Below are 17,192 nucleotides of genomic sequence, written 5' to 3'. Positions count from 1 at the left end.
TCTATGAATAGGAATTCCTAAGTATTTGATACCCTGTGAGGGCCAGGCAAAGGGAAAGTTGGACTGGATGGAATCCTATATGGATTTGGGGAGGGAGACATCGAGGGCCTCAGACTTCGCTGCATTGATTTTAAAATTTGACCATGTAACAAAGTGATCTATTTCAGCCATAACAGCATGGATGGATATATGTGATTGAGTGATATATACTAGGACATCATCAGCAAATAGAGAGCACTTGTACTCGGTGCCTCCCACCTCAATGCACCTAATATTGGGGTTATGGCGAATTGATGAGAGCAGGTGCTCCCTCACTAGGATGTATAAGAGAGGGGACAGAGAACATCCCTGCCTTGTCCCATTGGTGATTGTGAAAGGTGATGAAAATGTTCTGACGCGCCCCCTGGGCCTTGGGACACCCGGAGCCGGACCCTTTTTGGTAGATGCTGGTGGTTGTAGTCTCCGTGGCGGCGACCCGGTTCCGTGGCTCAGGACGGTCAAACCAGTGGCGGAACCATTTATGTGGTTTTAATGTTTAAATGTCCGACTACGCCACCCGTGGATTGCGGTCAGAGTGAACCGCCGCTCCAGGGCAGACCGCTGAGGCTGGTGTTGTGGGTGCAGCAGAGCGTAGCATAACTCCCCACGGGAGGAGTATAGCCTCAGGGCAGTGTATGCGGAGGATGGGGGTGATGGTGCAGGGCAGCAGCAGTAACGACACGGAGTCAGTGATGCAGTCCAGGGCCTTTACTCACAGTTCTTATTATCCAGACCACGTCTGCAGGTAACGGCTGCCCACGTCGTACTGTGCTCACCAGGTGAGGGGCTCAGACAACTCCCAGATAACTTTGGAGCGCTTCACAGGACCCCCTTTGTGTGTCCTTTGTCTGGCCTTTCTTACCAACCCTTCTGTACGGCTGCCTCGGGCCTCCTCTTGGTAAACTTGGCGCCAGTTTCCCTGACCCTATGTGGTGCCTTCCTAGCGGGTGTAGCGAGGGGCTGCGCCACATAAAATGTCACAGCCTCCTGTTTCTAGCTGAGGGTCGTTTCCTGCCTCCACTAGTTTCGGGGACCGGTCTCTCCCTTTGGCCTGACCCCTCCACGCAGGTGGATTCGGGCGTGCGGTGGCGACTCGCCCGTCCGCACCCCTGGGATCCCTTCGTTCCTCGTTCCTGGAGCCTTCTCCGCTCCTCTTCCTTCCATCTCCCTCTTCCAGGCCTGGGCCTCTGTTACTAGGCCCGCCTCCGGAGCAGAGCTCATGCAGAGCCCCTGCTCCCTGCCACTTCTGCTCAGACTTCTCTGCACTGAACTAAGATGGTGCCCACCTTTTATACTCCCTTCTCAATGCACCCAGGAACTGCTTCCTCCCTGCTCCTGCACTACAGGGTTCCCCTTCCTCAGTGTTCCCTCCCCCCACTCCAGCCAGGGACAGGGACTGTCGTGCCCATCTCAGGGGCATATTGGTCGCCCTGCCCCACGGCAATGTGGTGTAATGCATGCAGGTGTCGGGTCCTGATCCACACTACATCCTTACCTGAGAGTGAGATATCACACCTCTGGGTGAGGTGCAATACCTCTGTAGCAACCGAGCCCTCAGGGTGCTACAGTTCCATTTATCTTCAGCCTAGGTGACGTATTGCGATACAGGGCCGTGATTTTGGCTATAAAAGGGTCCCCTAGACCCCTACCCCAAGCTTTTTAAGAGAATCATATATGGCGTGCCAGGAGACTCTATGGAATGCTTTCTCAGCATCCAACGAGAGTATCTAATTACAAATTTTTAACTGCATCTAGCCCAGGAAATACTTTGTGCCTAGTAGCAGTGTCTGCTAGTCAGCGGATTATCCCGGCTGTTAAGCAAGCTACACCACCTGTAGTTTGGACACTTAATTTTTTCAAAGGAAATGCTTCGGGACCACGGGATACTCAGTGAAGAGCATCAGGAGGCACCCCAAGGCATAGGGGCTGGGACTGGCAGTAGGATGCCTTGCTGTGGACAGCCGAGCTCGATCCTTATAAAAGCTTTTTAACTGCAGCAGCTTTAGTGGACGCTACTGGAGCTGGAATTACGCGGCTGCTGGCATGAGACTTGCCCTCCAATAGATCCTTGTAAATGGATTTAAAGTGTATTCATTCAAATTAGAGAGACAATTTAAATTAAAAAGCTTAGAGCTGCCTCCACCACAGGGGGGGCTCGCTCGACCCACCAGCGGACAGGCACCAGTATTGGGAGAGGGGGGCTGGCCGTCAGGGTTCACCGCGGCTCTGGCACAAACCCGGCGACGCGGAGGTGGCACGGGCAGGAGCGGACTGAACGTGTCGGCTTCTCACTTTTTGGATTTTAGAAGGGCATGACATGCCTATATCTGTGTCTCCCCCTCCTTTTACTCCTCCACCTCTTTTCTTTTCGCATGACTATATGTACTTGTCACTTTTCCATGTGTTAGTTGTGTCTTCTGAGCAGTTTGTCAGCTTTTGGACACCTTTGAAGGTGTTTTCTATGTGTTTCTATGTGTTTTTGTTTGCCTGCCATTGGTTTTAACGGTGTTCGAAGGTGTTCGACGAACAGTTCGACGAACAGTTCGGCGAACACACGGGTGTTCGACGAACCGAACTCGAACACTACGGGGGTGGCTCAACACTACTCAAGAGTAGTTTTTAATGAACTGGTGGAAGTAATCTGCAAAGCCAAGGAATTTTTTCGAGAGCTCTAGATGAAATGATGTATCCAAAGAAAGGCAGTTCATGATGCTCAGAGGCATTCTTTGACTTGGCATGAAGGTAGTTTTGTTGTAGCCTCTTCATAATGGAACGGAAAAGTATTTATTGGCAGAGGATGATGATTTTTGAATTAATTTTCTTTCAAAGTTCTTTTTGATGTAGGAAGACCTTGCCTCAGTCTTTGGGAGAGAAAGAGGGCGAACTCTTCCTCTGTGTGGCTCCATACCTAGAAGGAGAATGGTGCAGTCATACAGCCGATGAAAAGGTAAAGTCTCAGACCTTTGCTTAGGGAAGACATCAGTGAAGTCCTGATAGGAGGCATTTAAGAGGGAGACTATGGATGCAGAAAAAAGTTTCAAAGAAGGTGGTACAGGTGGAGCTTTGAGGCACTTACGAAAACAAGATGATCCCCACTGGGTGTTCTTGTCGGATGACGAATTAATGACTGAAACATTTAAAACACAGATGCATCAGAAAGTGTCAAAAATAAAAAAAAAAAGCATCCTCCACATATATAGTGTTCCAATTTGGAGAGTCACCTTTTCCATACAGAATTAGATATAACCACCAGGAATTACGGAGCCATTTGCAGAGACCAGCTTCAAAGGCATCTGCAAAGAAACTAAAATAATTTCCAGACTTTTGGCCAGGGAAGTTTATTTTTTAACATTATCTGCTGCTCCGCAATCAATGCATGCTTCTACTGAGCGCACAGAAGAACTAAAGAAAATCCACACAGGGTTTAGCAGTTTATATTTAGAGGACAATAGAGTTAATACCAAGGCGATCTTTCCTTCTTCACATAAAATATGTTTCCCTTTTGGGCCTTCAGTTTGGAACAGTATATGCGAGAGTGATCCCATTCAATACAATATGAACAAAGTCCTTCAGTAAGGTTAGGGGATCTTTTGATCAAAGGTAATCTTTTCTAACCAATCTTCATGGTTTCATGTACAGACACTAGCCGGGAGATAGTTTGTAACATCGGTGCCCATTTGTGCCTCCTCTGTTTCCGCTTTGGCAGCTGGGCAGCAGTGCGCTTTTGTTGCTTGTGACAAGTGACAGTCCTATTTTTTCCATGGGACTTTTGTTGCTGATTATAAGGGAGATATGGGTTTAATTTTGGCCTGGGTTTTGATCACTCCTTCCTGAGAGCCGTGGCAATGGTAGTCAGCTATTTAAACCCCTGAAGTTTTGACTCCACTGCCAGTTAACAGAAACTGCTGTCCTGGTGTATACTGCTGCGGTGTGCTCCTGTCTGTTATGATTATTTCTGTTGTTTGACCTCACCTTGACTTTTGACTACCCGTCTGCTTCACGATTTTGTCCCTGACGTGACCTATTGGGTTAACCCTGCTTGACCACCCTTCCTGCCTCTGATTTGCTCCTCTAGACGGCAGGCCTTTCCTGGAAGTGATCCACTGTATCCCATTTTAAGTCCAGATCCCTGTATAGGAGTTAAAGGGTGGTCAGGGTTCCCCTGGAGTCTACCAGAGAGAGTGGCTTGAGCCAAGTCTGAGGTGGCCTTTTTGAACACGTGGCCTCAGAGTTGTGACTGCATCATTGTTGTTGCTGTGTTCAATTGCAGCAAAGAGACTTAAATGGGTGTTCCCATCTCCAAGATCCTATCTCAAGATGTAGTAGGTGTATTAATATTAGCAAATACCTCAAATTAGAAATGTAGTATAGTTTTCCTAATAAGCTATGTTGCTAGTGGTCGTAACCATGGATATCTAAGCTACTGCAATGACTGCACATGAGGTAAGTGACATAGCGAATCAGAAGAACTATAATACATTTCTAATTGGAGGTATTTACTAATATTATTATTATTACTCCTAATACATATTGGGATAGGATCTTGGAGATGAGAATACCCCTTTAAATAACTGTTAAAGATGTTGGCAGCAATTAATCGGTTAAATGGCAGCAGGTGCAGATATCAAGAACATACTCTAATATCAATTCAAGAAGCTTACGGCAATGGATGACTTAACCAGCTGGTATTGCGCAGAGTTCACAGAAGTCTGAGGAAATACCAGGAACTGAAGACTTGGATATAGTCAGAGTACAATTACATGTCTGTTGGACACAGTTCTGGTTTAATGCTCAGATACAGGGGTGTGTTCAAATAAGGCTTAAAAGGCCTAGGAAGATGATGTCAGAGAGACACAGGATACGAAGACTGAACCAACCGAGACTGGTGCATAACATCAGCAATGAGTCCTGATTTTGCCTTGGATGCAATGATAGACTGGTCAAGAGACCATGTGGACAAAGTCATGAAGGTGAAAGTGTACTAGAAATCTTTTCTCAACGCGATGCCAACCCGTATGTTGATGGTGCTACTGTGAGCAGTCTGCAAAACCTAAATGTGCTGCTAAAGCATGCAGCATTGCCAGACTTGTCAAAGTGTCCTTTTGGTCACATCTGGGGCATCACTGGTAGGCAATGGCAAAAAGAGCTGCCTGCAGTGGATCTTGATGATTGACGTGCTTAAGTACATTCAGCATGGCAGAACATTCTTCAGACATCACACTGTGTGATTATTCAAAGTTTATGAATATGCTTGACTACCTGGCAGGTTCACTAGTCTTCTAATGATAATCTCCTGCTAATAAAACTGTGATTTTATCAAAACTACACTAAGCTGCTCAGTAAGTGATACATCGCAGGATTCAGGGTCCCTGCCACTACTTTATGCTCCTCTCAGATTATGTGTCAAAAATCTAGTGACAGATTTCCTTTAAGAAACATTATTACATTATAGGGGCACTCCAGGTACTATAACTGTCAAATGGGCACACAGGATTATTACTCTCTAGGAGGCTAAATATAAGCACTGCTGCTTTCTAAAGCACTCACAGAGGGCATTAATATCTTCTATGGGATAAATTTACCAGCTAGAGGGCACAAAGGGGCATTTTACTATGTAAGGGGCACAGTGGTAGACATTATTACCTTGTGGGACACTAAGAGGAGTATTGTTGCCATGCCACAAAAGGGGTGCAGTAACAGGGATTAGTTACGGTAGCGGCAGGCTCAGCATTGATATATTAGCAGAATGGGAAGTATATTTAGGTTGTGAGTAGATGGGGACATTTCTGGAAATATGATAAGTTAAATGTGTTTTTGGTGTGATCTCTGCAGACGAGTTGTGGCTGAAAATAGTCGTCATGTTGGTCTAGACGTGATAAGAAAGACGGGGCAAGTGAACGACTCCATCAGGAAAAACATCAGCTGTAAGCCACTATCTATAACTATACTGTAATCTCTTAATATGTCCTGCAGAACTAGTATCTACCATTATACAGACACTCTATGACGGTAATACCAGTCTTGCTTTTTGTGTAGTGATTTATTTTCAATAACAGTATGGTCATCTGCTAAGGTTTCCGTATACTTACTATTATCAGGGTGTCCAACAATAGTTGTATGCATGGTACTTAGGTTAGTGCCCCACTCAGATGTGTTTTCTACACTGAGCTAAACCACTAGCAGCACCTCTGCTGCTACTAATTAGCATACAGATATACTGACATTTTGAAGGTATTTTTTAACTAATATATTTTCTTATCGGTATATGATTTTAGGCATAGGTGATCCATAGAATTATATGTACTGTAACATATAGCTATGAATTACTGTACAATTGAGGGATAGTTAAATCGCCTGTATTAATTGGCCTGTAAGTTCCCCTGGAATATGTCGTTTTACTGCTGTTCCTTGCTATACAGTGGTGTGAAAAAATGTGTGCCCCCTTCCTTATTTCTTATTCTTTTTCATGTTTATCCCATTTAAATATTTCAGATCCCAAAACAAATGTAAATATTACTCAAAGATAACACAAGTAAACACTAAATTCAGTTTTTAAATGAAGGTCTTTATTATTAAGGAAAAAAGACCCTGTGTGAAAAAGCGATTGCCCCCTAAACCTAATAACTGGTTGGGCCACCCTTACCAGCAACAACTGCAATCAAGCGTTTGCAATAACTGTCAAGGAGTCTTTTACAACGCTCTGGAGGAATTTTGGCCCACTCATCTTTGGAAAATTGTTGTAATTCAGCCACATTCGAGGGTTTCCGCGCATGAACCGCATTTTTAAGGTCATGCCCCAGCATCTCAATCGGATTAAGGTCAGGACTGTGACTAGGCAGCTCCAAAGTCTTAATTTTGTTTTTATTAAGCCATTCAGAGGTGGACTTGCTGCTGTGTTTAGGATCATTGTCCTGCTGCATACCCCAAGTGCGCTTCAGCTTGAGGTCACGAACAGATGACTGGACATTCTCCTTCAGGATTTTTTGGTAGACCGCAGAATTCATAGTTACTTCTACGCCAGTAATGTAATGGGACATACACCTTCCAAAAACTTCGACTTTTGTCTTGTTAGTCCACAGAGTATTCTCCCAAAAGTCTTGGCGATCATCAAGATGTTTTCTGGCGAAAACTGAGACAAGCCTTTATACTCTTTTTGCTCAGCAGTGGCTTTTGTCTTGGAACTCTACCATTCATGCTATTTTTGCCCAGTCTCTTTCTTATGATGGAGTCATGAAAACTGACCTTACCTGAGGCAAGTGATTCCTGCAGTTCTTTGGATGTTATTGTGGGGTCTTTTATGACCTCATGGATGGTTCGTCACTGGGCTCTTGGTGTAATTTTGGTAGGCCGGCCACTCCTGGGAAGGTTCACCACTGTTTCACATTTTCGCCATTTGTGGATAATGGTTCTCACTGTGGTTTGCTGAGTCCAAAAGCTTAAGAAATGGCTTTAGAACCTTTTCCAGACTGATAGATCTCAATTACTTTGTTTCTTATTTGTTCCTGATTTTCTTTGGATTGCAGCATGATGTGTAGCTTTTGAGGATCTTTTGGTCTATTTCACTTTGTTAGGCAGGTCCTATTTAAGTGATTTCTTGATTAAGAACAGCTGTGGCAGTAATCAGGCCTGTGTGCTAGGGAAATTGAACTCAGTTTCCCAAAGATGCGATAAACCACAGTTAATTTATATTTTGGGTAGGGGGCAATCACTTTTTTTCACACAAGGCACTGTATGTTTGGATTTATTTTTCTCTTAATAATATAGCCCTTCATTTAAAAACTGTATTTTGTGTTTGTGTCACCTTTGTTTAATATATATATATATATATATATATGTGTATATATACAGTACAGACCAAAAGTTTGGACACACCTTCTCATTTAAAGATTTTTCTGTATTTTCATGACTATGAAAATTGTACATTCACACTGAAGGCATCAAAAATATGAATTAACACATGTGGAATTATATACTTAATAAAAAAGTGTGAAACAACTGAAAATATATCTTATATTCTAAGTTCTTCAAAGTAGCCACTTTTTGCTTTGATGACTGCTTTGCACACTCTTGGCATTCTCTTGATGAGCTTCAAGTTGTAGTCACCGGAAATGGTTTTCACTTCACAGGTGTGCCCTGTCAGGTGTAATAAGTGGGATTTCTTGCCTTATAAATGGGGTTGGGACCATCAGTTGTGTTGCGCAGAAGTCTGGTGGATACACAGCTGATAGTCCTACTGAATAGACTGTTAGAATTTGTATTATGGCAAGAAAAGCAGCTAAGTAAAGAAAAACGAGTGGCCATCATTACTTTAAGAAATGAAGGTCAGTCAGTGCGAAAAATTGGGCAAACTTTGAAAGTGTCCCCAAGTGCAGTTGCAAAAACCATCAAGCGCTGCAAACAAACTGGCTCACATGAGGACCGCCCCAGGAAAGGAAGACCAAGAGTCACCTCTGCTTCTGAGGATAAGTTTATCCGAGTCACCAGCCTCAGAAATCTTAGGTTAACAGCAGCTCAGATTAGAGACCAGGTCAATGCCACACAGAGTTCTAGCAGCAGACACATCTCTACAACAACTGTTAAGAGGAGACTGTGTGCAGGTTTTCATGGTAAAATAGCTGCTAGGAAACCACTGCTAAGGACAGGCAGCAAGCAGAAGAGACTTGTTTGGGCTAAAGAACACAAGGAATGGACATTAGACCAGTGGAAATCTGTGCTTTGGTCTGATGAGTCCAAATTTGAGATCTTTGGTTCCAACCACCGTGTCTTTGTGCGACGCAGAAAAGGTGAACGGATGGACTCTACATGCCTGGTTCCCACCGTGAAGCATGCAGGAGGAGGTGTGATGGTGTGGGGGTGCTTTGCTGGTGACACTGTTGGGGATTTATTCAAAATTGAAGGCATACTGAACCAGCATGGCTACCACAGCATCTTGCAGCGGCATGCTATTCCATCCGGTTTGCGTTTAGTTGGACAATCATTTATTTTTCAGGACAATGACCTCAAACACACCTCCAGGCTGTGTAAGGGCTATTTGACCAAGAAGGAGAGTGATGGGGAAGCTACGCCAGATGCCTTGCCTCCACAGTCACCAGACCTGAACCCAATCGAGATGGATTGGGGTGATCTGGACCGCAGAGTGAAGGCAAAAGGGTCAACAAGTGCTAAGCATCTCTGGGAACTCCTTCAAGATTGTTGGAAGACCATTTCCGGTGACTACCTCTTGAAGCTTATCAAGAGAATGCCAAGAGTGTGCAAAGCAGTCATCAAAGCAAAAGGTAGCTACTTTGAAGAACCTAGAATATAAGACATATTTTCAGTTGTTTCACACTTTTTTGTTAAGTATATAATTCCACATGTGTTAATTCATAGTTTTGATGCCTTCAGTGTGAATGTACAATTTTCATAGTCATGAAAATACAAAAAAATCTTTAAATGAGAAGGTGTGTCAAAACTTTTGGTCTGTACTGTATATATATATATATATATATATATATATATATATACACACACACATATACATATGTAATTTATTGATGCATATTTGGCCATATTAGTCTATTGCGTTTCTTTTTGGTTAGTATATATAATGTGTAAGATTAGCTTATTAGCAATATAGAGTTGCTTTTGTAGATGAATAATATTTTGATTGGACAGAGCCTCATTTGGAGCGTTTATCTCCAGAATAAGCACTTTATATTCTCCCACCCAGCATTTTTTTAAAACCTGAAATGATAAACAATCAATAAAAAATTACCGTATGACCAGCAATAGGAATGAATAGGAAGTTTTTTAAGCACTTTTTGAGCAATTGCTCAGGCGTTTTTTCAGTGTGGACCCACTCCAAAAGACTCCTGAAAAGATTCCATGTGCACATACCTTTAGTTTAGTTTTGACAGGTAATTACACTGAGATATGAGGTACAAAAAGAGAAGGTTAACATAGTGATTCATAAAGGGGTAAAAAGGGGGAAAAACAAAATGAAGCAAGCAAAGCAGAAAACAAGTTTGAAAGAAGTACAACAACAAGTAATTATATGTACAGTATAAGAGTTTTTCAGTCAACAAAAAAAGAATTTTCTACACTTACTTAGACATGCAGCCTAGAAAATCATGTTCTGACTGAGATGTCTCTATGTGGGGCAACTTATGCTTCACTCTGGACTCCTTAACTGAACTCTTCTCGGTTTTGCCACGTGCACCTATAAAGAAGTTAAGAAAACATCTGTATGATAATTTTTAGATATGGAGATGAAATACTGTAACCAGCAAAAACAATCAGAATTTTATACTGAGGTCATGTTCTTTGCAGAGTAAATGCTGCATTTCTTCTGCTGCCCTTTACTGTGCAGAAAATCTACTTTAAAGGGGATTTCCCGCGAACAAAAGTTAATTTTAATCAATGGCTGTGTCTAACGGTGTACAGGACATGGTCTGATCATACCACAGCTCCTGGGCAGGAGAGGAAGCAAAAGAGTATACAGACATTACAGCAGAGGATCTCAGCTGATTATTTCTATGAAGTAAAACATTGTTTAAAAACAAGCGGTAACATTTTTTACCTCACAGAAACAATCAGCTGTGATCCCCTGCTGTAATGTCTCTGCCCAGGAGCTGTGGTATGATCAGACCATGTTACTGCACGGTCAGACACAGCCATTACACAGTACACAGCAGGGGCACATTTATAAGATTATCTCAGCACAGGAACATTTTACTTATACATATCCAATTCTGGATTTATTACACTCATAGGCGGATTATAATGAGGGCAATCCGGGGGGCCCGGGGCTCCGGGGTGTCTATGGCCCGATTGCCCTCATTATATGTGCGGCGCCGCGGCACATACTGGCAGACAGTGGCGGGGGGGCCCCCGGACCACTCCACCATGGCGGGGGGGCCCCCGGACCGCTCCCCCAGCAGCGGTGCACGGACCCTGCTTCTTCTCCGGCCGGGCCAGCACTGCAGCAGTTAACTTCCCTGTGCTGGCCCGGCCGCATCACTGCTAGGAGACACGGCCCTGTGCGCGGCCGTGTCTCCTAGCTGTGATGTCAAGCAGTGCATGTCCAGCCTGCAGTGCTACTTACCACCGGAGAGGAGCAGGACTGGAGTCGAGCCGGGGGATGGTGAGTCTGTGTGTGTCTGTGTGTGTGTGTGTATGTGTGAGAGTGAGTGTGTGTATGTGTGATTGAGTGAGTGTGTGTGTGTGCAGGCAGATATCATTGTGTGATGTCTGTTTATATATAATTTTGTGTCTCAAATGTGTTTATGCGTGTATGTATACAGTACAGACCAAAAGTTTGGACACACCTTCTCATTTAAAGATTTTTCTGTATTTTCATGACTATGAAAATTGTACATTCACACTGAAGGCATCAAAACTATGAATTAACACATGTGGAATTATATGCTTAACAAAAAAGTGTGAAACAACTGAAAATATGTCTTATATTCTAGGTTCTTCAAAGTAGCCACCTTTTGCTTTGATGACTGCTTTGCACACTCTTGGCATTCTCTTGATGAGCTTCAAGAGGTAGTCACCGGAAATAGTTTACACTTTACAGGTGTGCCCTGTCAGGTTTAATAAGTGGGATTTCTTGCCTTATAAATGGGGTTGGGACCATCAGTTGTGTTGTGCAGAAGTCAGGTGGATACACAGCTGATAGTCCTACTGAATAGACTGTTAGAATTTTTATTATGGCAAGAAAAGAGCAGCTAAGTAAAGAAAAACGAGTGGCCATCATTACTTTAAGAAAAGAAGGTCAGTCAGTCCGAAAAATTGGGCAAACTTTGAAAGTGTCCCCAAGTGCAGTTGCAAAAACCATCAAGCGCTACAAAGAAACTGGCTCACATGAGAACCACCCCAGGAAAGGAAGACCAAGAGTCACCTATGCTTCTGATGATAAGTTTATCTGAGTCACCAGCCTCAGAAATTGCAGGTTAACAGCAGCTCAGATTAGAGACCAACCAGGTCAATGCCACGCAGAGTTCTAGCAGCAGACACATCTCTACAACAACTGTTAAGTTGAGACTTTGTGCAGCAGGCCTTCATGGTAAAATAGCTGCTAGGAAACCACTGCTAAGGACAGGCAACAAGCAGAAGAGACAAGTTTGGGCTAAAGAACACAAGGAATGGACATTTGACTAGTGGAAATCTGTGCTTTGGTCTGATGAGTCCAAATTTGAGATCTTTGGTTCCAATCACCGTGTCTTTGTGCGACGCAGAAAAGGTGAACGGATGGACTCTACATGCCTGGTTCCCACCATGAAGCATGGAGGAGGAGGTGTGATGGTGTGGGGGTGCTTTTCTGGTGACACTGTTGGGGATTTATTCAAAATTGAAGGCATACTGAACCAGTATAGCTACCACAGCATCTTGCTGCAGCATGCTATTCCATCCGGTATGCGTTTAGTTGGACCATAATTTATTTTTCAACAGGACAATGACCCCAAACACACCTCCAGGCTGTGTAAGGGCTATTTGACCAAGGTGGAGAGTGATGGGGTGCTACGCCAGATGACCTGGCCTCCACAGTCACCAGACCTGAACCTAATAGAGATGGTTTGGGGTGAGCTGGACCGCAGAGTGAAGGCAAAAGGGTCAACAAGTGCTAAGCATCTCTGGGAACTCCTTCAAGATTGTTGGAAGACCATTTTTGGTGACTACCTCTTGAAGCTCATCAAGAGAATGCCAAGAGTGTGCAAAGCAGTCATCAAAGCAAAAGGTGGCTACTTTGAAGAACCTAGAATATAAGACATATTTTCAGTTGTTTCACACTTTTTTGTTAAGTATATAATTCCACATGTGTTAATTCATAGTTTTGATGCCTTCAGTGTGAATGTACAATTTTCATAGTCATGAAAATACAGAAAAATCTTTAAATGAGAAGGTGTGTCCAAACTTTTGGTCTGTACTGTATGTCTGTATATGTTTGTGTGTGCGTGACTGCGTGCGGCCTCCCGCTGTCTCTGGGGGGGGGCCGTGCAGCCTCCCGCTGTGTATAGATGGCGCTCTGCGGCCTCCCGCTGTGTATAGATGGCTACGTGAGGCCTCCCGCTGTGTATAGATGGCTAAGTGCGGCCTCCCGCTGTGTATAGATGGCTACGTGCGGCCTCCAGCCGTGTTTAGATGGCTACGTGTGCTCAATATTGAGTCATACAATTAATGTAAGGCTATGTGCCCACGATGCAGTAATGCTCCGGATTTTTTTTGAGCGTTTCTGCATCTCCCTGGCAGAAAAAACGCATGCGGATTTTACATGCGTTTTTCCTGCCAGGGACATGCGGATGTGAAGCGTTCTTCACATGCATTTCTGCATGCATGTTATCAAGCGCTTTTCCAAGTGATTTTAGCATCACTTGGAAAGTGCTTGACGACTTGGTCACACTATATAAATCCATGCAACCGGCATGGATTTATATAGTGTGACCGTAAAAGAATGGTAAAAAATAAATATATACTTACCTCCTGATGGCATGCCGACGTCAGCGGTCGCGTGACCCATCACATGACTAAATGACGTCACGGCAGGTCCTTTTCAGACCATCGTGAGCTGCCGGCAAGCCAGGACGCATCGGATAAAGACACCGGGGGCCATCAGAAGGTAAGTATAATATTTATATTTTATTCTTTTTTTTTACAGGTACTATGGTACCCGGTTCCGGAGGAGAGTCTCCTCTTCTCCAAACCCGGGTACCATCTGCACATTGAAACGCATGGAATCCGCATGTACAGATGCAGTGATGCGGATTCCATGCGTTCTAATGCAAGTCAATGGCGGCGAAAATGCCGAGCTTCCGCAAAATAATTGGTAATGCTGCGGATTTTTCCGCAATGATAATCTGCAGCGGAAATTTCCGCAGCATGTGCACAGCACATGTGGATTATCATTGGGGAACATGGCAGACCTTCTACCAAGCATTTTTTAAGCGTTTCTGCAGCGGAATTGCTTAAAAAACACATAGTGGGCACACAGCCTAAAAAAAATTATTAAAATTAATATTGTGCCAAATTTCACGTGAACTATCACATGATCTATCACAGGGGATCATGTGACATGTGATACATCAGGTAGGTGTGTGTGTGTGGGGGGGGCCAGCGCCTTCTAAACTGCCCGGGGCCCTTGCTACTCTTAATCCACCTCTGATTACACTGGATAACAAGGTTTTTGTCTCTTGAATATATTTGGGTGTTCAATATAGAATTCATGGTCCTGATAGAAGAGACAATTTCTGATTTCACATCACATAAGGTTTTTGAGATATGACGTGAAACATACTATTTATTGCTAATATGCAAGGAAATACTTGAAAAAAATTTTGCCACAGCAAATTTTCAATTTTTCCACCTAACTTAAAAAATGTCATTGGAGTGTAAATATGTAATATACATGTATAGAGTACAAATTCAATAAAGAAATCATGTCTAGACATGCAACAGACATCCAGTGAGCCACATCTTATAGGTCAAGCTGATCTGAATGGCCTGGTAAGGGATTTGAAATTATCAAAAGAGCCAGGCAGAATTACTGGGATCAAGGTTACAAGGATGGAATCTGTCGTCACCATGGACAAAAATTTTTGTATTTTGTAGTCGTGAAGAAGATCTTTCAAAATTCTTCAGTCAGGTTAATGACTTAGCTTTTGCCTTGACATCATGGGTTTGTTTAGTGTGCTAGGATGTGAACATGACCAAACAGAATGGCGACTGTTTATTGACTCGTCCATCAGAAGTCTGAAGGTAGTTTTAATACTCAATGGCAATATATATCCTTCTATACCAGTCTGATATGCAATGCATATGAAAGAGACTTATGAAAACATGCAGTTACTGTTGAACCACATTCATTACTGCAATTACAACTGGAATATATGCAGAGATTTGAAGGTAGTGGCAATTCTCCTTGGAATGCAGCTTGGCTATACCAAGTACTGCTGCTTTCTCTGTGAATGGGATAGTCGTGCGAGAGATCAACACTGTCAGAAAGGACTGGCCACTACATGCAAAACTGGTTGCTGGGCAAAAAAATATAAAACATGAGGCGTTTCTAGATCCGTCAAATAAATTTCTTCCTTAAAACTCGGGCTAATGAAGAACTTTGTTAAGGGACTGAACAAGCAAGCGGAGGCAATTTGCTACTTTTGACAGAAGTTTTCATGCAAAAACCCATCTCTTTAAACAAGCCTACCACCTTAACTACTCAGTAAATTTGCTTTCCCCTGTTCCCTCCTTCTAAATATTATTCAGAATCTGTTCCCTTCTCTTCATCTGTCTCCACACTCTCCATGCACAAGATAACTGCACTCAGTATTTGATTATTGCACTTAAACATACTGGCTGATGACCGGATCATACAGCTTTATATGAAAATCCCTATTTATTATAATTGCCAGACCTGAAATAACAAGCACTTTTCACCTATTGTGTCCCCACATTTCATTGTAGATTGTAAGTTTGCGAGCAGGGACCTCACTCCTAATGTAACTGTTTAAACTGTCTCACCTTGTGTTGAATTTAGTGTCTGTATATGTCCCCGCTTAATTGTAAAGTGCTGCGGAATATGTTGGCGCTATATAAATAAAAAATATTATTATTATTATTAGTGATGCAAAGATTAGAGAGAGAATTTTTGTTGGTCCACAGATTAGAGAGATAATGAAAGACAGTCACTTCAATGGCCTTCTCCAAGTCACTGAGAAAGTTGCATGGACAGCCTTAAAAAATGTGATTTCTAACTTTCTTAGCAATAGAAGAGCGCCAAACTATGTCCAACTGGTGGAAAGCATGCTCTCTGTGTTCAAATCGATGAACTGGAACGTGTAGTTGAAAATACATTTTCTGCATTATATTGTTGGCTTACATATTCTTGTTCAGCATTGTGAAATCTATATGAATCACCCAAAACTATCGAAGAGACAAAAAAATTATAAAAATTAGTTGTACAGTGTTATTATTCCAAAATCTATTGATTAAAACCAACTATCGTTCGTGGGAAAACCCCTTTAAGGCCATGTTTTGACAATGAGTTCTCGATACATTGTTTCCTGCAAAAATGCGGTACAACCTTTGCATGTTAACCACGTTTTCAGAAAATCACAGCAAGAAATTATGTGAAATAATTGTGTGAACACGGCCAAATAGTTTAAAGGGATGGTTCAGAACCTAACATTTATTTTCTAAATCTCTATCCTTACACCCTAACCTAACCTAATTTGCTTTATTACACAATACCCTACACCATTCCCCATCTAGCTAATCCTAAAATGTGGTGTTTTTTATTTTTTAAATGTCCTTCCCGTGACATTTTGTTTGAGAGGAGTCTCAAACGTGACATCACAGAATGCTGCAACAGTACTCACTCTCCGCAGCGACCATTGTCCTCCTGGAACAGGATGTCACAGGGGGCAGCACTGCAGCTACTCACTAGTTTCTTGCATGCCGCCCCCCCTGAAGACTGAAGACGTCCTGGATCATTGGTGATGGACGATGTGAAAGAAGTGAGTGCAGGGCAGGCGCTCTGCTTCTGTCTCCTCCACCGCTGTAGCTTTTAACTCTAAAAGACGTCGCCAGGTGGGAGAGATAGAAGCAGTGAAAGACAGCAGCGCCTCCCCACAGCTTCTTGCATTGCCTTCAAATGAATCGTCATCAGGGGGCAGTGGAAAATCCACAGCGTTTTTGATGCGTTTTCATTAGTGTTGAGCGAGCATGCTCGACACTGCTCGGTACTCGCCCGAGCATCACGCTACTCGGGATGTTCGGCGAGCACCGAGCATTTCCGGGTTACTCGGGCGGGAGCTCGGGTCTCCGCCCTGCATGTTTGGCGCTCTTTACAGAGCCAATGAACATGCAGGGATTGCCAGCCAGTCACTGTAATGCCGCAGCCATGTTGTTTGTGGAAATTACAGTGATTGACTGGCCGCACAGCGTCACCTCGAGTATTTAAAACCGGGCGCCGCCATCTTGGACACAGTCGCTCCAGATCAGACAGTGTAGGGACAGCGCTGCTGAGCTAGGGAGAGATTTATCCTGCGAAATAGTTAGTGTAGGGTCTGTAAAGGCTGCCAGATCAAACAAACAGTCCTTCTCAGGACTAATATCCATTCCAGATACCAGGCAGACAGGCAGGCTGTATAGGAGACGCAGTGGGGTTATACCAG

The 17,192-nt window shown here is 43.4% G+C and overlaps 1 protein-coding gene across 1 annotated transcript in view; it reads right to left on the bottom strand.

Annotated features, from left to right (window-relative positions):
• LOC141273299 (transmembrane protein 59-like) overlaps window positions 1-17,192 on the bottom strand; it is a 324,881-nt gene that overhangs the window by 137,609 nt on the left and 170,080 nt on the right. The window contains exon 6 of the mRNA XM_073684938.1: window positions 10,126-10,237. Coding sequence (XP_073541039.1) covers window positions 10,126-10,237 — 112 coding nt within the window. The remainder of the gene's footprint in view (window positions 1-10,125; window positions 10,238-17,192) is intronic.

Source organism: Phyllobates terribilis, unplaced genomic scaffold, assembly GCF_046119375.1.
Source record: "Phyllobates terribilis strain yellow unplaced genomic scaffold, ASM4611937v1 Scaffold_1__5_contigs__length_1240528914, whole genome shotgun sequence".
NCBI classification, from domain to species: domain Eukaryota; kingdom Metazoa; phylum Chordata; class Amphibia; order Anura; family Dendrobatidae; genus Phyllobates; species Phyllobates terribilis.
This window is presented reverse-complemented; position numbering and strand designations above follow the sequence as displayed.